The 21,484-nt window shown below is 44.0% G+C and overlaps 1 protein-coding gene across 1 annotated transcript; it reads left to right on the forward strand.

Moving 5' to 3' along the window:
- Positions 1–619: 619 nt before the first annotated feature.
- On the forward strand, positions 620–19,343 carry WDR82 (WD repeat domain 82). Its single transcript, XM_045079289.1, has 9 exons — positions 620–909; positions 6,018–6,115; positions 9,477–9,543; positions 14,113–14,212; positions 14,704–14,820; positions 15,050–15,205; positions 15,831–15,900; positions 16,447–16,589; positions 18,173–19,343. The coding sequence occupies exons 1-9, from the start codon at positions 749–751 to the stop codon at positions 18,200–18,202; spliced, it is 942 nt and encodes a 313-aa protein (XP_044935224.1). The 5' UTR covers positions 620–748; the 3' UTR covers positions 18,203–19,343.
- The last annotated feature ends 2,141 nt before the right edge of the window (positions 19,344–21,484 follow it).

The raw sequence follows: 21,484 nt of genomic DNA on the forward strand, positions 1-21,484 counted from the left end.
AAAAACAAAAACAAAAAAAAAACATACAAAAAAAACCCCACCCCACTCTGAAACAAACTATGCTGGCGCTGCCGTGCACGACCAAAGCCCAGCAGCGATCGGTACACTGACTCACCCCCGGAACAGGCCTCCAGTGGCGCAGCTGACCCCCGCAATACCTGCTCCCCGAGGCCTGCGGTAGGCGGGGAGCCTCTCAGGGGTGCTGCGATCCCGCACAAAGGCCCATGGCTCCCCGACACCAGGGGCCTTCGGGCCCACCCAGAAAGCCTGTGGACACGCCCGCCCTCCGTGTCCCACTGCTGGCCAGGGAATCGCCGCCTCGGGCCACCCCGCCACTTCACTCCTGGGCGGCCGCGCTGACGTCATCGCCCCGCCGCCCCGCCTCGCACCGCCGTTTCATCCCGCCCCTTTTCCCGGCGTGCGCCGCGGTGAGGCTCCTCGCCCTCGGCTTCTGCCTGTCGTCCCAAGATGGCGGACACAATGAGCCGGCGCGGCGCCGGTTGGCCCTGAGGTGACTGTGAGGAGGAACGGTCCGCGAGCCCTCGCAGTCCGGGCAGAAGAGCGTCGCACGTGCAGGAGGAAGAAGGGAGGAGGTGGCCCGGCTGTCGGCCGCCTTTGCCCTCGCCGCCGGCGCGGCACCCGCCCCGCCCGGGTCGGCCCCTCGGCAGCCAGCCCGCCTGCCCGCCCGCTCGCCGCCGGGCCCCGCCCCAGCCCTGCGCCGCCGCCGCCGCTTCCAGCAGCCGCCGCCATGAAGCTGACCGACAGCGTGCTGCGGAGTTTCCGCGTCGCCAAGGTGTTCCGCGAGAACTCGGACAAGATTAACTGCTTCGACTTCAGCCCTAACGGCGAGACGGTCATCTCGAGCAGCGACGACGATTCCATCGTGCTCTATGACTGCCAGGAGGGCAAGTGAGTGCGGCGGTGGCCCTGGGCCCGAGTACGACGTCGGTCGGTCCCACCCTCCTTCCCTCCCGTGGCCCAGCGCTCGCCCCCGCCGCCCGCCCCCGCCCCGGCCCCGCCGCCCTCCCCCGGCCTGTGTTGCGCTCGCCGTTGCCAGGGCCAGGGCCTCTTCCACTTCTAAGCCGCCCAGGAGACGTTTAATTTTCTTTTCAAAAAATAACGAGAGTGATAGTAACAACGTTACTATTTTGTATGCCTAAGGCCTCCTGGAAAACCGCTTCTGCGTCGTTTGCCAAATCCCACCTTGACCTTGACCTTTAAACGCCCGGTCTGCCCACTTCGGCCCCAGCAGGTAGCTTTTCCGCTCCTCCGACTGTCAGAGGTGCCCGTCAGCTCTGGCCCCCGCGCGGAACCGCAAAGGCTGCTCTCCTACCTCAGTCAACAGCGTCACAGCTCGCTCTCTCTGCCCTCCTCAGTGACCTCGATTCAGCCCTGGCACTCCGCCCATCTCCTGCCCCTCAGCTTCCCGAGGCCTTCTGCCGGAAGGCCGCGTGGGTTGCAGTTCTTAGCTGTCAGGATTTATTTGTTGTGCCTCTTTGGGCGCCCTGTCTTCCTTTCTGTTCCAAATCATTCTCTTACTCCTTGAGATCCGCTGTCCGCATTTGTAGTTAACTTCTGAACAGCATCAGAAACTTTTCCTTTTTGCCAGAAAAAAACCAACTTGACTGTCCCATCTCGACCTAAATGGGAACCTGCTATGAAAACAAAGAAAGCATCCTCTAACAATTTCGTGTTTCCTCTTACACTTTTTTTTTTTTTTAATTACACTTTATGGTCCGCTTGGAATTGCCAGAATTCAGGGTCTGATCCCGAAAATTCTAAATTCTGTGTTGCCCCAAGTCCTCTGGAGACCCACTGTCTTGCATATCTGTAAAGTCTTAAATGCACATTTTGCCCTTTAATCTGGGCTTCTGTCAGCTTTGCCTCTCATCCTTTGTAGACCGGCACTCTCCTTGCTAAACTGTGAGCACCTTTGGAGGAAAAACTGGTTTAGGCTAGATTTGATTTTCCTCAGCCACTTTTCCCTGAGTAGGCTTATGGATGTTTTCGTTGAATTTGGTGGCTACTGGTTTTGTCAGATTTCAGTTTGTTACCTGGCTGCAGGTAATATTTTTTGAATTCCCAGGAGTTTTCTCTATTTTCTCCAGCTGTTCCTTTTGGCTATTGATTCTTTGAACGATTTTATTTATTTATTTACATGACAGAGATCACAAGTAAGCAGAGAGGTAGGTAGAGAAAGCGGGGGAAGTGGGCTCCCTGCTGAGCAGAGAGCCCTGGGCCTGAAGTGGGTCTCCTGATCCCAGGACCTGGAGATCATGACCTGAGCCGAAGGCAGAGGCTTAACCACTGAGCCACCCAGGTGCCTGCCTGTTGTTTTAAAAGCGATGTCTTCTATAAACTTTATTTTGGAACTTGTCTCTTCATTTGTGAATTTGGTTATCTAAAGTAATGCTGTTTTGGTCTAAGCTCTATCTTCTCCCCAAGTTTTTCCCGCAGGGCCTATGAAAAAGTATTACGTAACTGGCTCTGACTCTGCCTGCAGTATGCGGAAGAGTGGCCTGTAGTGGTGGTCTTGGGGGAGGAGAGAATTGTTAGCTGGACCATTATTCATTCAGTAGGTGGATTTCTGTCCAGGTCTGGCCATTTGAATCAGATTGGAAGAGAGAGTAACATAGAGTTGGAGTGGGCATCAGGGTTCCTGGGTCCTGGAGCTAGAAGTAATTTGAAGCTGGCAGGCTTTATAATGTTCAGTGTTTGTGCACAGGATAGAACTTCTTCCTGTAACCTGAGGAGAGATGTATATTCTCATTCAAAGGACATGAAGGTTATGACATGTGACAGCATTCCTTAGCAGTTTGTCTCCATGTGTGGCATAATTTCTACTTGTTGGGAGCAATGACTTAGACGTCATGTCTTGTTAAAAGTAAAATGTTAATTTCATGACATAATGTGGTTTATTCACTCATGTATCAGTTTTACATAATTACAGACTTGCAGAAAAGTTAGAACATTATTTCAGGTATCTCCCATATCATCCAGTAATCAGTTACATTTTACCTCTTTTGCTTTATCACTCTGTATGTAAGTATTGAGGTAAGCATATTTTTCTGAATCATTAGGGAATAAATTGGATGTGTCAAGCTCCTTATCTCTGAATGCTTCAACATGGGTTTCCTAACAATTTTTACATAACCAGAGCACAGCTATCCAAATTAGAAGATTTAGTGTTGATAGGGGCACCTGGATGGCTCAGTTGGTTAAGCAACTGCCTTTGGCTCAGGTCATGATCCTGGAGTCCTGGGATCAAGTCCCACATGGGGCTCCTTGCTCAGCGGGGAGTCTGCTTCTCCCTCTGACCTCTTCCCTCTCATGTTCTCTCTCTCAAATAAATAAGTAAAATCTTTAAAAATAATAATAATAAAGTCAAAAAAATAAAAAGAAAATTTAGCGTTGATATAACAGTATAGGGTACACTCTTCTAAGTTTTCTCTTATCTGTGAATTGTGACACTGTGATCTGTGTTAAGAGAGTGGCCTCGTAGTTAGGAGACCTGGGCTCTAATTTGGCCTTGTCATCAGGTATTTAACAGTGGTCATATCACTTTAGGTGACCTCTTTCACCTTTAAGAGTCCACAATCCTAAGTGGTAATGTGAAGGAAAAATACGCTAGTCTAAGTCAATGTCTAAGTCTAGTCAATGAACATTGGTAGAAGAATCGTGTTTTTTTGGAAGGCATAGTTATCTCTACTAGATGGTACTAATATTAGAATTTGGGAGCTTGAAAATGGCTAACGCGGGGTTCCTTATGCTTAATATTTTCCAGTTTTTTGTTCATTTTGTCCATGTTAACATCCACCAAGTGATTTTCCAACTTGAAAGAATAAGAAAGATACTATCTGCTAGATGATGAAAATTATTCATAGAGAAGGCATTATTATAATTTACTCATACCTGATCACAAGAATCATAGTTTGTGGCTCAGTGGGTTGAGCTTTTGCCTTCAGCTCGGGTCATGATCTTGGGCCTGGGGTCTCTAGGGATCTGCTCTGCCGGAGCCTGCTTATCCCTCTCTCTCTGCCTGCCTCTCTGTTTGCTTGTGATCTCTGCCTGTCAAATAAATAAATAAAATCTTAAAAAAAAAAAAAGAAAGAAACTTACAGAATATTCATGGAAAAATGTAGTGCATGGGCTTCTTAAAGATCCTGTGAAATGAATATAAAAATTAGGCCTTTGCTTTCAAACTAGGAGGTGATATGAGGTAAAAATTTCTGTCATAAAGAACAAATCTTGGGACGCCTGGGTGGCTCAGTTGGTTAAGCAGCTGCCTTCAGCTCAGGTCATGATCCCAGCGTCCTGGGATCAAGTCCCACATCGGGCTCCTTGCTCGTCGGGGAGCCTGCTTCTTCCTCTGCCTCTGCCTCTGCCTGCCATTCTGTCTGCCTGTGCTCGCTTTCTCTCCCTCTCTCTCTGATAAAAAAATCTTAAAAAAAAAAAAAAAGAACAAATCTTATGTTAGTGTTCTTGATAAATTTGAGACAAATAGACCATATATAAGTGGAACTGAAATTTCCATTAAACCACACCCTTTAATGTTGGCTCTTCATGATGTATCTTCACTGTTTTAGACAGACTGATTTACTGGGATAAGTAAGCTTCTTTTCTTTTTCTACTTGTTGAAACAGAGTCAATGATTCTTTTTTTTTTTTTTTTTTTTTTAATTATTTATTTGAGAGAGAGAGAGAGAGACAGTGAGTATGAGCGAGGAGAAGGTCAGAGAGAGAAGCAGACTCCCTGCAGAGCCGGGAGCCCGATGCGAGATCGAGACTCAATCCCGGGACTCCAGGATCATGACCTGAGCTGAAGGTAGTCACTCAACCAACTGAGCCACCCAGGCACCCAGAGTCAATGATTCTTAAGAGCAAGAACACGTGCCTGTGCATGCATGTGCTCACTCACTATTTACCACACAGTAACCCCCAGCAGAACTCAGGATGAGGGACTCAGCAGGGTAGCCTTTGGGCTGATCTTTTTAGCTGAGCTTTCAGTTAAAGGTGAGAAAGTAGAAAATTCAATGCATGTTGAATGAAAAGTCTTGTTTGGAAATAGGGTTTATGTATTGAAATTCTTGACCTCCTGACATTAACAAAAATTGAAAGGGCAAATATTTGACTTCTTAAAGTTGCCAAGTAATCTGATTGTTTAGCATCTAGGTTCCATTGAGAGGGTGAACTTCTTTCTTTTTCAAAATTGGAACTCTTGGTAAACATTGGTACAGGATTTATAAAATTCTCTTACACCTAAATGTAGAACATGGTGAAATTTTTGGTCAGATTTTGCTGAGACCTGTTTTAGCTTGATCTTTGATCCTCAAGGTTCTATAGAGGGAAACACCGAAGATCTTGAAATGCATTGTTAACCTTTAGCTTGGAAATACGTGTTTTGCTTTAAAAAAAAAGAAAAGAATCACTGACTAGTTTTTTCCTAGGGAGAGTTAGCCTTGCCTTCCTTCTATAAGGCTCAGTAAGTATTTCGGACTTGCAAGATAGGAAGGATGGATAGCTTCTGCAACAGCAGTTATATTAGGAAAGACAAGCAGTTTTGTGTCTGGTTTCAGTTTTGATAAATCATTTCTTCTTGAAAAAATACCTTATTTCTAAATGAATGGCTTAAGAAAAGTTCTGGTCCCTTTGGTATGACATATTCCCATATCCCTCTTTGTTACAAGGTGTGACGTGTTTTATATGCCTTTCTTCCCAAAGAGATGTATTTTTTCTCAAACTTAACTTCTGAACATTGTAGTAAAGACTCATTTGAGCCCTCAGATTTACTTACACTTCATAACTTCAGCATTTGGTGTTCAGAGATGAAAATCTGTTACACTTGATTGACTCCATTTATTTCCTCCCTTTTGGAAGAAATTCTCTTTCTTTCCAGTGTTAGAGTTTCCCAAGAATCCTCATCCTTGCCACGTCATTAAGTGCTTCTTTCTATATGATGATCCCAGATTTTGGGGATGGAGGATTTTGATGGTTTTTCTTTCTCCATTTCCTCGTCAGACCAAAGAGAACTCTGTACAGTAAGAAATACGGCGTGGACCTCATCAGATATACCCATGCAGCAAACACAGTCGTGTACAGCTCTAACAAAATAGACGGTAAGCAAGCCTTCCTTTTAGGAAGTTATGGTCATGGTTTCTTTTGTTAAATAGTTCTTGGAATCTTTGTGACTACTTCTGCTTTGGTTAGAGTTACTTTAATTTAAATATTTATCTGTGATGTTAGCAGTGCCAACATTGTTACAACTCAAGGGATGCTGGAAGTAATCCATTAGTACTTTTGAAGAACTTGAAATGAACTATGAAAGGTCTCCAGATTAGAATGGAGAGTGGGTATATAAAACAATGAATTATTTTTATAGTTTGTACTTCTTTAAACTTGAAAGAATACTTTTAGAATAAATACAAGGAAAGAATACTTGACATACAGCAAGTGGTAAATAACCACAAATGCTTGAACTATGGTAATTTAGGGACCTCAGAAGAGTTTTCTGTTGTACGCCTACCTTTTATGGTCTGTGTCATAAAGGACAGTGTACTGACCTTTATTATCTTTGATTCCAGGGACTTTTTTAGATACGAATTTTGTCCCTTTTCACTTTTATTTATTTTTAAAGATTTTACTTTTAAGTAACCATGGCCACACCTGATGTGGGGCTAGAACCCATGACCCCGAGATCAAGAGTTGTATGCTCTACTGACTGAGCCAATCAGGCGTGCCCTCTCCTTTTAATTTTTAAATAAAATTAGTATCTTTGAAGAGTGGAGAGTTATTTTTAGAAATTTATTTATTTTTTAGAGAGCATGATAGGGGTGAAGGGAGGGAGAGAGAGACTCTTAAGCAGGCTCCACACTCAGCACAGAGCCCAGCACGGAACCCAGTGTGGACCCAACTTGGGGCTCGATCTCAGGACCCTGAGATTATGACCTGAGCTGAAATCAGGAGTTGGATGCTTAACTGACTGAGCCACCCAAGTGCCCCTGCAGTTACATTTGTCTAATGTCATCCAACAAAGTTGGCTTAGACTGCTATTTTGGCTATGCCTATCTCAGGGCAGATGGGCAGAAGTCTTTTTTTTTTTTCTTTTTTTCTTTTTTTAATGAGACTTTTCTGCCTGTACATGATTTTTAGTAAGTATATCATTTCTACTTTTCATGCCTCTATTTCAGAAGTGGTTTTCTAAGTAAGCAGTGCAGTTGATGCTTTTGGACAAGAATATAAATCATTAGGATCCTGAGGAAACATATCTATGTGATCATCTGAATGACTGGTACACTTCTTCTGTTGGGGTATTTTTCTGGGTGAATAAATGAGAGGATTCTCCAAATATGGTGCAAAATGAGGCAAATGTGTAGCACTTGCAGCTTTGCTGCCAAGCCTCTGCTGTGAGGACATTGCCTTTCCTGTCTCGAGTGCATCCCGAAGAGTTCCTCCAACGCTCCGTTTCCTTTTGCCTGATTCCAGGCTGAGGTAGTAGTTTGTACAGTTTGAGGGTCTATGATACCACCCGGTACAGGAGATAACTGTACAGGCCACTGCCTTGCCAGGAACAGCGCACCAGCTACTGAGTGGGGCGGAGAGGATGGCGACGCCCTGCTCATCTCTGGGAGAACAGGTAATGGGGAGGAAGTCTTTTCTCCTTAGGGCAGGTGGGTCGTTAATAGAAGTAGAACAACCAGGAAGATTTTGTAGTTGTCATTCTAGAACTTTGAAGATTTTCAAAGAAAACTATATTAGAATTCCGTTTTGGAACATACAAAGGGTGCGATTTCCCCTCTCCCCAGTCGGATGCCCTGTTATTAGAAAGTACCCCTGTGAACCACTGTAATGACTTGGTGCTTTCAGCCTCTTTGTTTCTGTGTTCTGTTTGCCTCTAGAATGTACTTTTTGTGCTTTGGCACCATTTCTTATTGCCTCCTTCTCAACAATTGCTTCTTATTCCTAGTCTTCTGGGGGACATAGCACTTTATCCAGTTCTGTTTTTTATGGCACTTCATTCCCTTGCTGCCACCATCTTTTTTTGTTTACTTTTTCAGATAGAATCCCTTGGTTTTTAAGAGTGTTTGTCTTTTTCTCCCCAAGTACAAGCCTCTGTGATTATTCCTTTCTTTGATACTGACAAAATCTCACCGCTCTGACTTGTTTGGTATATTCATGAGTTTGATTTTTAAATCTCTTTAACCCAAATTTCCTCATTTGTCCTTTTGGTTATTATTATATTTTGGTATTATTATTATTATTATTATTATTATTATTAATAGACTCTTTTGATGCACAAAGGACCAGTGGATAGTTGGTTAATTTAAAAAGTAGTAGGACATTACTTCTCTTTCCATTCATTTTGTTTTTTTTAAATGATTTTTTTTAAAAGATTTTATTTATTTATTTGGCAGACAGGGATCACAAGTTGGCAGAGAGACAGAGAGAGGAGGAAGCAGGTTCCCTGCTGAGCAGAGAGCCCGATGAAGGCAGAGGCTTTAACCCACTGAGCCACCCAGGCGCCCCCTAATGACTTTTTTTTTTTTTTAAGATTTTATTTTTTAGAGTGAGAGAGGGAGCACAAGAGGGGGATGAGGGGCAGAGGGAGAAGCAGACTCCCCACTGAGCAGGGAGCTCAGTGTGGGACTCGATCCTGGGATTCCGGGATCACAACCTGAGCCGAAGGCAGATGCCCAACCAACTGAACCACCCAGGCGCCCCTCCATTTGATTCGTTTTCATGTAATTGTATATCCAGTTAACATTTAGGTCATGGTTGGATGACCACTATTGGAGAACCCTGGACAGAAGTGTTATGCCAGAGTCCAGTCTGTCTAATCCTCAGTTTAGCCTGGCTGTTTAATTCTTTGAGCCTGCTTCTCAGCAGCTAAATGTTTTTCTTTAAGGCTTGCCATTGTTTTTTATTTATTTATTTATTTATTTTTAAGATTTCATTTATTTACTTGACAGCAATCACAAGTAGACAAAGAGGCAGGCAGAGAGAGAGGGAGAAATAGGCTCCCTGCCGAGCAGACAGCCTGACATGGGGCTTGATCCGAGGACCCCGAGACCACGACCCGAGCTGAAGGCAGAGGCTTAACCCACTGAGCCACCCAGGCGTCGCAAGGCTTGCCATTCTGTGGGCACTGAAACTATTGTGTTTTGGGTGGGGTGGTGTGGGCAGGGTATTTTCACAGGAGAGGTTGCACTGTTAACTGTGCAGAAGCCAATGATGGTGGTTAACAATGATTTTAAACATTGTTCTAAATGACATCAACTTGAGAACTCTGCTTTTGAATTATGTGAACTCTGTCGTGCCCATTCTTTAACTTTGGAGAGAAATTACTTAACCTTATTTATTCACACCTTGCTTAAGTTAGGGAAAACAATGAATTCTTTGACCTTGTTTTTAAGATGAAAATACAAAGTAATTCCTTTAAAAATAATAGGATATCATCATGCCTTATTTGTCTTCTTACAGATACTATTCGTTACCTGTCCTTGCATGACAACAAATACATCAGATACTTTCCTGGACATAGCAAAAGGTAAGAACCAAGTGTTACAGAAATAGATAGTTCTTTTATGCCTGAAGTTATCCAGAGACTAAGAAAGTAGAGAGATTAGTGAACTGAAGCTAGTTCCTCACTGCTGTTTAGCATCCTTCTTAGTCTTCTCTTCTTAACCCTCCCTTAAACAGTCAACACCTGATTAGCTGAGGTTGTGGAAGCAGGGTTGGAACTTAATTAGGAAAAAAGGTGGATTAAAGATACTCAGTGGAAACATAGGTAGTACAAATTATGTTTATCATTTAGGAACTACAAGCAAATGGTCCCTTAATGAAAGGACCATTTACATGTACGAGGCCTCTTCCAGTATTGGTGGCCCCATTTTAGCAGGCCCCTACTTTACATAAATGTGTTCCATTTATGTGAAGATCTTAATGAGGATGCAGAAATACTTTGGAAGTCCAAAAGCTTGTTTCCTTCTTCTACTTTGTAATGCATTTTGTTTCTTTCTCCTACCCCAGTTCCCCCAGTGTCTTTTTCCTTCAGTTTTTTCAAGTTTGGGTTGAAAGTTGAACATTTTCCTTTGGATGATACTTAATCACTGAGGGTATTTCCTTGTCCCTTGTTTGCACATACACATTAACCTAGTACAAGTTGGAGTGGCACAGAACCCTGACAGGAGGTGGACCAAGAGTACCTTGTTTCCGGCTGCACTTCTGATTGGGCAGGGCAGACCTGTGTTGCTGAAGATGAAAGGTGGCACAATAGTTACAGTTCTAAACAAAGAATGGCTTGGGACAAGTAGATGTTTTGACTTGTTTGTAGTCAAATTAATGTTCACAAATGTACTGTCGGTAATTATAAGTTGATTGCAGTTGTTTAAAATTCTTTCGAATTATCCCTCCTCCTGATATTCTTTTTTTTTTTTTTTTTTTTTTTTTAAGATTTATTTATTTATTTATTTGACAGAGAGAAATTGCAAGTAGATGGAGAGGCAGGCAGAGAGAGAGAGAGGGAAGCAGGCTCCCCGCTGAGCAGAGAGCCCGATGCGGGACTCGATCCCAGGACCCTGAGATCATGACCTGAGCCGAAGGCAGCGGCTTAACCCACTGAGCCACCCAGGCGCCCTGATGTTCTGATTGTTAGATGACTTTGTGCCTCTTTTGTTTTGAGGAAATCAAGGCCATCCCAAATGCGTTCTTTTCAACTTCTACCCCTTCTGTTTCTTTCTTGGAACCTTTTCCTTAAAAAAAATAGCCTTTCTGCCTTGACAGAACCATCCTCCTCTTTCTGCTTGCTTCCGTCTTAACTAGACCTTTTCTTTCTGCCTACAAACTTAACTTGGTCTTCCTTATTTTGAATCTATTTCTTGAACCTCTCTCCCACTCCTTTTAGCTGTCAAACATGAAAGAATAATCTGCGTACTCCCATCTCCACCTCCTCACACTCATTCACTGTTTAAATCACTCATTCCCAGAGTCATTTATGGTGCTTTTTCCAAGCCATTTTATTTTCCTTTCCCTGCTGCCTCCAGTTAAAATCTGCTGCCTTGGGGTTTGGTTTGTTTTTTGTTATTTTGGCTTTTTTTGGTGCTCAACTTCTTGGTAACTTTTTTTTCCCTTTGGCAGCTTACTTTTCCCATCTTGGTTCTACTCTTGATTCTTGGCCTCTCTTTTCTCCTTTTGACTTTAAACAAGGTTCTACCTTTGCTTTTCTTCCTCTTTTGACATTTTTCCCGGTATCTCCATCACTCATTTCATTCACCCTACTCAGATGGCTTCCCAAATCAGTATTTTTAGCTCATGTTTATCCTGACTTCCAGATTCAATTTCCACCTCCAGGTTTTATATACATCCACGTAGGCATTTCTTTCATGCCCCCACCTGACAGGTACAGGATGCCATCCCTCCTCATTACATGCCTTGGGCCAGCTCCTCTCTGTTTGCCTCATATTTCTTGATTACTGTCCCTTCTAATTATCCTGACTCAAAGCCTGTTATCTGTTTGCTTTCTTTCCCCTGCTTTCACATCTAGTGAGCTGTTAATCCTGTTGATTCTGCCTAGGTTTAACCTCATGTGTCACTTGGCTCTGTATTCTCTCCTTTCCTTCTGCTCCTGGCTCATGCCCTGTTAAGTGAATTATTGGCAAATCCTAATTAATCTTCCTGTCCCTCATCATCGTGCTTTAGCATCCTGTATTACAGCTCTGACCACTTCACAGTTGGTGTCTGGAAGCTTTAATGGTTCTCCACATCTGTCTTTTCCTCCCCTCTGTAGTCAGGCTCACCTCCCTCAAGCTCTGACGCATTTTCTCAGCATTATCTCCTAACACTTGAGTTGAGGTGAACTCCGTGCTGCTTCCTGAATGTTGGCCTCATCTTTCCTGTTTGGCACCTTTTTTGTAAAGGCATCTCCCATTGAAATTCTGTCCACTACATGTGCTGCTTCTTCCAGAAAGCTTTCTCTGTCCCTTTCTTGGAGTTTTCTGGACTAGACAGTTAAGCTTTCTTAGAGTTGAGATTTTGCTCCTCGTTGCATTCCCTTTACTTCTCAGCATAGAACCTTGTGCCAAGAAGACTTCCTCTGAGCTTTTGACCTGAGTACCATGGCATTAAAATTACATGTCCATATGCATTCTGCTCACTCTGCTTTATTACCACCTCAGCATTCCCAGGATATTTTGGTTTACAGTATCTTTAAATGTTTAGATTGAGGAACTAGTATGAATATTAGTTGAGTTATATTGCAAGAAATTTTTCTTTAGGTAAAAACTTTAAAAAGAGCACATTTTCTCATTTTCTATTCATGGCTTAAATTGTAATTCTTTCCAGTGGAACCAGAATTTCCTGAACCCCTTTCATGTCATCCAGAACTTGAACTTTCTCTATCTGTTTACGGATTTTAAAAAAAAATCCGTTCACAAATGAGCCGTGCAGTTTGGTTATCTTTTTTACTTCAAACTTTTGTCAAAATGAAATAGCACAATGTTTCCTTTATAATCTTCATCTATGGCACCAGCTTATGTATCTATGAAGTGTTTTTATAGCCAAACCCACATGTGAAACTACTCTTCCATAATCCAGAAGGAAGAGTTATCCAAATGTTTGTTTTCACAAGGGCTTTTCTCTATAGGTGGTACTGACTGTAGAATCATAGGTACTGTACAGGTCATAGATCTCCTCAGTTGGGTCTGTGGTATGCTCTGAGAGGCAGGTGAAGTAGAGTCACATGCTGTCCTTCCTCGAGTGCCAGGCCCAAGTACTTGGGAGGTGGCAGGTGTCTTCAGAGCGTGGCAGAGTGAGAACATAAGCAGAGGGGACAGGAGAGCTAGGGGTGAGCCTTTGGAAGAAGTGTCTTTTTGTGAACCATTCTTAATGCTGTACCCATAAGGGGGACCGGTATCAGAAATACAATTGCCATTAGCATAGGCCTGTGGCTTAGTAAGTGTGGTGCCCAAACCAACAGTCTCACCGTCACCTAGGAGCTTATTTGAAGTGCAAGTTCTCCATCCTTACCACAGACCTGCTGGATTAGAGGGTCTGGGAGCAGATCCCAGTAATCTGCATTTCAGTCCACCCTCCGGTGATGCTGATGGTACTCAGGTTTGAGACTGTTGGTGTAGTCTGCAAAACTCTAGTTAAGGAATCATGAGGGTTTTTTGTTTGTTTTGTTTTGTTGATTGATATATAGTTTAGTACCATAAATCCACACAGTTTAGGTTTTCAGTATATTCACAGAGTTGGGCAACCGTCACCACGAATCCAGAACATTTTCATCACTCCCAAATAGAAACCCCTTAGCAGTCACTCCCTATTCCCCCTCCTACAAGTCCCCAGCGACCACTAATCTACTTTCTGTAGCTTTGCTTATTCTGGACATTTTGGGTAAATGAAGTGAGACAGTGTGTGGCCATATTTTATGTCCAGTTCTTTCACTTAACCATGTTTCCAAGATGCATACATGTTGTAGCATGAATCAGTGCTTCATTTCTTTTTATTATTAGCAAATAATATTTCATTGTATGGATATACCACATTTTGCTTCTCCATTCATTAGTTGATGGGCATTTGGATTGTTTCCACTTTTTGACCAATGCAAATAATGCTGCTGTAGACATACGTGTACATTTTTGTACAGACATACATTTTCCTATTTCTTGGGTATATACCTAGAAGTGCAATTTCGAGGCCATATAGTACTTATCTATCTTTAACTTTTTGATGAATTGTAAAACCTAAAAAGCAGCTGCACCATTTTACATTCTAGTCAGCAGTGCATGAGGGTTCTGATTTCTCCATATCCTCAGCAGCACTTACTATTTCTCTTATAAAGTAGTATCTCCTTGTGGTTCGATTTACATTGGACTCTTAACATTTTTATGCTGTAGTTTTAAGTTTCTCTTTTCTTTGCTGTTAGTTTCATTCATAGGGCTTTTCATTATATTAGTTGCCTTTGGTTATTCCAGATTGCTTGTGTACATATGTTTCTTAAAATGGCAGTTTTGGGAGAACAGGTGTATGTAGGTAGACAAGTACCTGTGGTTTAGAGCTCACATCCAATTTTTGCAGATGTTTTGCTTCAACTCTTATTTGTCTTGATGCATTGCAGGGTGGTGGCCTTGTCCATGTCACCTGTGGATGACACTTTCATTTCTGGGTCTCTTGATAAGACCATTCGACTCTGGGATCTCCGGTCTCCTAACTGCCAGGTAATGGTACTCACAGTTACACTTTGAGTGTTCTCTATGGTAGGCAATGTCGTCAGCTCTTCCTCCCAAGGGAGAAAGTATTGGTTCCATTCTGAGATCCCAGAGTCTTTCTAAACTTTGGAGAAAATCTGTCTTCCTGGTGGGTAGCTCATAACTAAGCTAATACCCTAATCCAGCACATACTGCATTATGCTCGGTGGCTTTTTGCTTTCAAGACTATTTTCTTGAAACCCGCGAGCTATAGCTTTATTCTCAAGGGATTTGTTTTTATTTGAATTCAGTGTCTATAGAATTGTACAGTTAGGGTTGATAAAGCCAGTTGTATGGAGACCTTTTTGTAAAAAGCCTCATTTTAGTTAGTTTTGGGCTTTTTCTGTTCCCTAAGTAGGCAGGTGCCTATTGTGTTCCTTTCTTAAGTTTTCATTGGAAGAAGTAAATTATATAGTGGTAGGATCCTGGGTTCATTAACTTTTTTTCTTATTTTTTCTTAGGGTCTCATGCATCTACAAGGCAAACCTGTTTGTTCCTTTGATCCAGAAGGGTTAATTTTTGCTGCAGGTGTCAATTCTGAAATGGTCAAACTTTATGACCTTCGCTCTTTTGATAAGGTAAAATTTTTAAGTCTTTGAGCTATCTTGGTATTACGGAAGTGTTGAAGGGTAAGAGGACAGCCCTTTCTATGGTGGATGAGGTATGTGGTAGACATTAGAGAATGTCAGAGCAATAGTTCTCCTTTTCTTAGTCAAAAAGGAATCTAAAGGGACGGAATGAGAGTTGGCTCTGGCAGGAGGAGCACTGATGGGCCTTGGGCTGGGGTTGCTGTCTTTATCGTTTCAGGGGCCATTTGCGACTTTTAAGATGCAGTACGATCGGACTTGTGAGTGGACAGGACTCAAGTTCAGCAATGATGGTAAACTCATCCTCATCTCCACCAATGGCAGCTTCATCCGTCTCATCGATGCATTCAAGGGAGTGGTGATGCACACCTTTGGGGTGAGCTGACAGCCTTGGAGCATGGCTGTTTCTGTGCTTCTACCTCCTGGGCTGAGAGTTATGCCAGCTGGTTGATGGAGACCAGCAGTTATCTTGGACTCACTGATGGAGGCACAGGCTTGCATTTTCATTCTGAACATGACCTTAACTTCTCTTGGATTCTGAGACACTCACTTCTCACATAGTGACCCAAGTTTGGCGTTCAGATACAAAATAATTTTTTTTTTTTGTAAAGATTTTATTTATTTACTTGACAGAGTGCACGTGAGAGAGAGCACAAGCAGGGGGAGAGGGAGAGGCAGACTTCCTGCTGAGCAAGGAGCCCAGTGCGGGACTTAGACCCTGAGATCATGACCCGAGCTGGAGGCAGACCTTAACCAACTAAGCCACCCAGGTGTCCCCAGATTAATTCTTAGCCGTAATAATTTTCTTGCCTCATTGAATGTGGAGTTGGAGATGGGGGTGAATTGTAAAGGATGGCAGCCTTGTGTGGAGCATTGGTGACACTATGCACAAAGAAGAGAGGGTTTCATGGAAAGGAAGGTGATTATGAGCTAGCTCCGTGTTTGCAGGCAATTATTTTATGTTAACAGGGCTGTGATAAGAGAGCTGTTCTTATTTTTAGGGTTATGCCAACAGCAAAGCTGTCACTCTGGAGGCCTCGTTTACTCCAGACTCCCAGTTTATTATGATCGGTAAGATTTTCTTTATTCCCCCCTTGGGGTATTTCTCTGGTACTGTGCATTTATTTGCATATTTTTATTAGTTCTAACTAATTAGGATACACTCTTACTTTTTTGATAGACGTTCTTAGATTTCTGTATAGCGTGTTACGCCAAAGGTGTGATGTCTTTATCCTCATTTTGCAGTTCCTTACCAGGAACTGGCATTAATGTTGGTCTTTCCTGGATCAGCATGAGTTAAGCTCTATAGGCACAATCTTACTAGTAGTACTAACTTCCTGATTTAACCCTACTTTCCGTTGTCAGTGGCTCAATGCTGGTAGCCCCCTTTTTACATGAGAAAATTGAAGTTAGAGGGGAAGCGACTTGCTTAGGAACAAATAATTAGAGTTAAGATCAGTTTCCAGAGTGTCCTTTCTTCACTGCCTCTCTTCCCTCAATTTCTGATGAGGGGCCAGGTCCTGAAGCTTGGCTTTTCTCCAGATGTCAGTCTGTGTCTTTCCCACTTGCCTTTGCATTGCACCTTGACTGTTGTATTTTCCCTTACATTCCCTTTAGGTTCAGAGGATGGCAAGATCCATGTCTGGAATGGAGAGAGTGGTATAAAAGTAGCTGTGTTGGATGGCAAACACACAGGCCCCATTACCTGTTTGCAGTTCAACCCCAAGTTCATGACCTTTGCCAGTGCATGTTCCAACATGGTATGTGAACATGGGAGATGTCTTCCACTTAGGGGCCCTTTCTAGTTAGGGTGGTGGATGGTTTAGTGAGCATAGCAAGCTGTGTTCTGAATAGGTATGTGACAAGGTTCCAGGTTCTTATTCCTCAATTGGTGGCTTCTCTGATCCACCTAAAATCTGATCTCCGCTTCGACTAGTCTTTCACTCCCCCCCCCCCGAATTGATTGATTTATTTCAGGGGTGGGTAGCAGAGGGAGAGGGAGAAGCAGACTCCTGCTGAGCAGGGAGCCCACTCAGGGCTTGATCCCAGGACCCTGAGATCACGACCTGAGCGAAATCGAGTCGGATGCTTAGGGACTGATCTTTCACTTTTACTTTTACCCTTCTTTCCTGATCTGAGATCACCTCTGTATTGCTGGGAGATCGTAGGCTTTTTGTTGTTGTTGTTGTTTTAAGATTTTATTTATTTGACAGATCACAAGTAGGCAGAGAGGCAGGCGGGGTGGGGGGTGAAGCAGGCTCCCCACTGAGCAGAGAGGCCAGATCCCACCCTGATATCATGACCTGAGCTGAAGGCAGAGGCTTAATCTACTGAGCCATCTAGGCGCCCCATCAGGCCAGTTTTTACTATGGCCCCTGGATTTATACCCAGACTACTCGGGTCTATGCCTGGTAGTTTTTTTGCCTTTTATTTTCTTTTAAGATTTTACTTATTTGAGAGAAAGAGCATCTACACGAGTGAGGGGAGGGGCAGAAGGAGAGGGAGAAGCAGACTCCCTGCTGAGCAGGGGGCCTGATGTGGGGCTCAGTCTCAGGACCTCAGGATCATGACCTGAGCCAAAGGCAGATGCGTAACTAACCAACTAAGCCATTCGGGCGTCCGTTATTTGGTCTTTTAAAATACTTTGAATCAGCCTTTTGTGGCTGCAGCCTCTTAGTGTGCCTTTGCTTTGGTTTATGCTGAATTCTCAGTAATTCATACAGTTGATCATAACTCACTATTTAGAATTTCCTGTATGCCTCTGTCTCTTCATAGGCAAGGTGGGCAGAACAAAGTGAAGTGTGTCTCAGTCTCAAGTTTGTTTTGGATCACTTAAATCTATCTGGGTATTTGAGGATGAGGGATTTTGCTTCTAGCCTTCCCAGAATACAGTCCCCTCCCCCCTTAGCTCTTTTTATTTGTTTTCTCTTTCTCCAACTGAGGAAACAGTGTTAGAAGGAAATGCTTAAAGCTATCCAGTTCAATCCCTCTCACTTTTTTACAGCTCAGGAAGGAGAGGGCCTGTTGGAGGTCACCTGGCAGATTAGCAATGAGTCCAGGTTACCCAGACCTCTCCGTCCCAGACAGCTTTCTTGTTTTTCCTTACCACTTGGGCACTGGAGTGGGAGGTAGACAGTGTTGGAGACAGAATCAGCTTACTTTCGCATGGAGGGGGTGTTTCTCCATAGGTTGCCAGAATGGATTGGTCATGGGGGAAGGCCACCAGCCACAATCCCTCCCCCATTGGGTTTGGGCAGTGTGATGCTGTGGAGAGGGGTAAGAACCTTCAGCAGAGAGGAGAGAGGCTTGGCTTTTAAAAGTTGACTTCTATTTCTCCTTGCAGGCCTTCTGGTTGCCCACCATTGATGACTGACCTAGGTGCTGCTTGGCTGTTTGTGTACAGTGAGGGTGGCCAACAGGAAAGAACTCAGAGGGGACTGAGATAATGGATTGGATCATTTGACTGGGCTGGAGAGCATTCTTCCACATGGCCTTCCCATGGATGTGCTGTACATCTGCTCAAAAGAAAGTACTTTGCCGAGCTTCTTCAAAAAGACTCTTGGTGTGGCAGGTTCTATCAGGACTTAGATTTTCCAGCTGTCACTGCACTGAGCTCCTCCAAAGGAGTGACCAGATTCATGATTAGGGTATACTGGGGCCCTCAAGACGCCTTCAATTTTGAATGTATTTGCTGCTGAAGAGCCGGTGAAGTTGTTAATTCTGCACATCCCTTTTCCCACCCCCATAAATGCATGGGAAGCCACAGTTCTGGTTTTGAGATGCTAAGGGCAGCTCAGCACCCCTTGCCCTCACCCTGCATGTCTTGTTACTGGGTCTCCCTGTGTCATTGTGGCATTATTCCACAACCATCATGTTACTTAGGTGCCAAACATTTACAGAAATAAGTCTTCATATATCTTGGGGTAAGAAAGGGACAGATTCAGAAAGAAGGACCTTGCTTGCCAGGAAGCCTTGTGAGTTAGTCATCTGAGGGTGGGTGATCTGGGCATGCCTCAAAGCTCTGAGTATTGGGTGGGAAATGGCCCACGAGCCTGAAAGGGAGTAGGGGTTGCAGGTAGTTCCTATGGCTGGGAGGTTTAGCAGTAGCCTTGTGTGATCCCCATCATCAAGACAAACCTGCGGTCTTTCTGGGTGCCTGCCGAGCTTGGTTTTGTACAAAAGCAAGGTGGGAGTCTATTTTTGTACATGAGATACATCACGCTTTCCTGTGGGCCAGTATTGTGGAGTGAGTCTGAGTTGTTTACACTGATGCCTTCCCTGCCCACCACAAATTGTGTACAGAGTCTCCAGATGATTCCACCCCTTTCCCAGCTCCTAAGCAAGAGCTGGCTCTAGGCCTGTGTTATATGTTATATTTAGCCTTTTTATATAATGACATGGGGTTTCTGTTGTTTGTATTTTAGCACAGTGTGTACACCTTCATTTAAATATATCCGTGGGTGCATACGTATATATGTATATGTATGTATGCATATATATATATGTATATAGAATATGTCACTTCTCAGAGTTCAGCAGAAGGAGGTGGAGTCCGGCAGCCCGGGAGAAAGACTGCATCCTTGCTAATAGTGTTTGCCACAAGTGTTAGTGAGTCTTCTCTATTACCTTTTTCCTTTGGGAGACAGAACGAAGCAAAGCTTCAAGTGTTTGCTGTTCCCATGGCAGCTAAACGAGGGTCTTGGGATAACTTCCCTTGTGTTCCTCAAGCCGCACTTTGGGGCCCTTTCTGCAGTATTTGCCCCCTTTTTGCTCGGTGATGCTCTGTCTGCGCCTGCACGTGTGTGACAGTCACTCTTGCATGCCTTTTGTGTCTGGCTTCTGATGTCTGGGGACAAGATGCTGGAACCAGAGCATTTTCAGTTTGTTGGAAGCTGCTTTTCCAATTACAGGCCATTCCTGTTTACCTGGTATGTCTGCTTGCTTCTTTTCCTTGCCTTCTCTTAGAAGGGGGAGAGGTCTTGATCAGGGTTGAGATGAGCTAAGGCTGGCTCATGGCCTTTCCTTCCCCTGCCACGGCCGCCTTAGAGCAGGACCAGTGGCATGTTATTTCACTAAGTTCCCAAACATGTAAGCAGGTCACATGTTCCCTGCAGATAGAGAAACAGGCTCAACGAAGTTATGACTTACCCAAGAGTACATAGCTGCTAAGGGGAAGCAAGCCATTAGCTGCTTTTGTTCAGCAGCAGGAATAGGCTGTGAATTGCTAGCAATTATAGTTTCGTTTTGTTAGCGGTTACTTTTCACTGGTTCCTCAAAACTTAAAGGGCAAGGGGCATACATCTTCCAAAACGTAGACTGGAATCTGCAGCTTCTCTGCAGTGCCACCCACTCTATGTAGCTCTGCCTTCTCAGAGTAGAGGGACTTTTAAAAACCAGATGATCTGAGCTCTTACTGCTGCCTACTCCTGGCTCTCCAGGATAGAAAATTCATGGCAAGAGTAACTGTTCAGAGAGTGCTAGAGACTGGGGGTTCACAAGAAGGGCTGCGTAATTCACATACTTGTAACCACAGCAGCCACTTGCCCGTCAGCAAGGAAGAAGACTTCTATTGAGCTTCTGGTGTCCAGAGCTGAGGTACCACATCCTTTGGGATATGCATGGCACTGCCTCTTTCTAGGGACCTGTGGCTACAGAGCTGGCTCCTGAGTGTGCAAGGGAAGTTAAGGCTAGAAGTGACTGGAGACGATGTGGTGGGAATAGGGCAGAAATAAAGGGGTCAGAGGGGCTGGGGCTGCAGGGGTGCGGTCAGCTAGGAGTACCCTAGCTCTCTGAGGTAGGAGGGACCGCACCCATACTCTCGAGAGTCCAGGCCAAAGCCACCAATTTGTATGGGACACTGCACTGCTCAACCACCAGCCAGTGGGTGTTGTGTTTTTTTGTTTGTTTGTTTGTTTTTCTTTTTTTTATTTTTATTATTTTTTTTTAAGGGGAAAAAAACTTCCCTGTTGCAATCATACTTAATGCATATTGAAGAAATTTGGGGAATTTTAAAATGAATCAGTTTGCCACCCAAATGCTACAACTGTTAATCTTTTGGTGTTACATGTTCCTCTAGACATTTCTGTGCATAGATTTTTGGTGTGTTTACATAGTTGTTACTCTACTGTATATACAATTTTATGTCCCTTTTGTACTTAACATATAAACATTTTTTCCATGTTATCAGTCTTAAACAGAATTTTATGGCTGTGGCCTCTGTTGAGTTTCTATAGCATTGTTTGCCTGGTTCTTAGAGTTGGAGGGAGGGGTGGATTGTCTCCTGTTAGTCTTCCTGACTCACCTGGGACTCATGATAATGCCGTGTGGATGGATTGTTGGGCTCCCTGGGACTGTCCCCTCCCTGGTGACCAAGGTCTGGAGGCTGGTGGGAAGGACCCCTAGACCCAGACCTCAGCGCGTAGCAGCCTGGGTCTCAACCACAGGCTCTAATAAGCAGCCACAGGGCCAGAAATGAGTGGGAAGTGCCAACTTGCGCCAGCATCGAAGTAGCCTTTCAGACTACTGAGCATAGTACTCAGGCTGCCTTTCATTCCCCATTGTTACCTCAGTGCTCGATCAGATTGGCAGCCTCTAGCTGGAATAAAGTTTGTCCTGCCAGGCCCTGGCTTCCGTGGAGCAAGGAGAATGGGGCCTC

Source organism: Mustela putorius, unplaced genomic scaffold, assembly GCF_011764305.1.
Source record: "Mustela putorius furo isolate JIRA1106 unplaced genomic scaffold, ASM1176430v1.1 tig00000095_pilon_pilon_pilon, whole genome shotgun sequence".
Taxonomy (NCBI): Eukaryota; Metazoa; Chordata; class Mammalia; order Carnivora; family Mustelidae; genus Mustela; species Mustela putorius.

Bases quoted from the DNA above. Each gene is read 5' to 3' on its own strand.
- WDR82 (XM_045079289.1), top strand. From the start codon at position 749: ATGAAGCTGACCGACAGCGTGCTGCGGAGTTTCCGCGTCGCCAAGGTG. The intron at 9,544-14,112 runs GTAAGAACCAAG...GATGCATTGCAG, and splicing joins TTTCCTGGACATAGCAAAAG to GGTGGTGGCCTTGTCCATGT. The intron at 15,206-15,830 runs GTGAGCTGACAG...TCTTATTTTTAG, and splicing joins TGGTGATGCACACCTTTGGG to GGTTATGCCAACAGCAAAGC.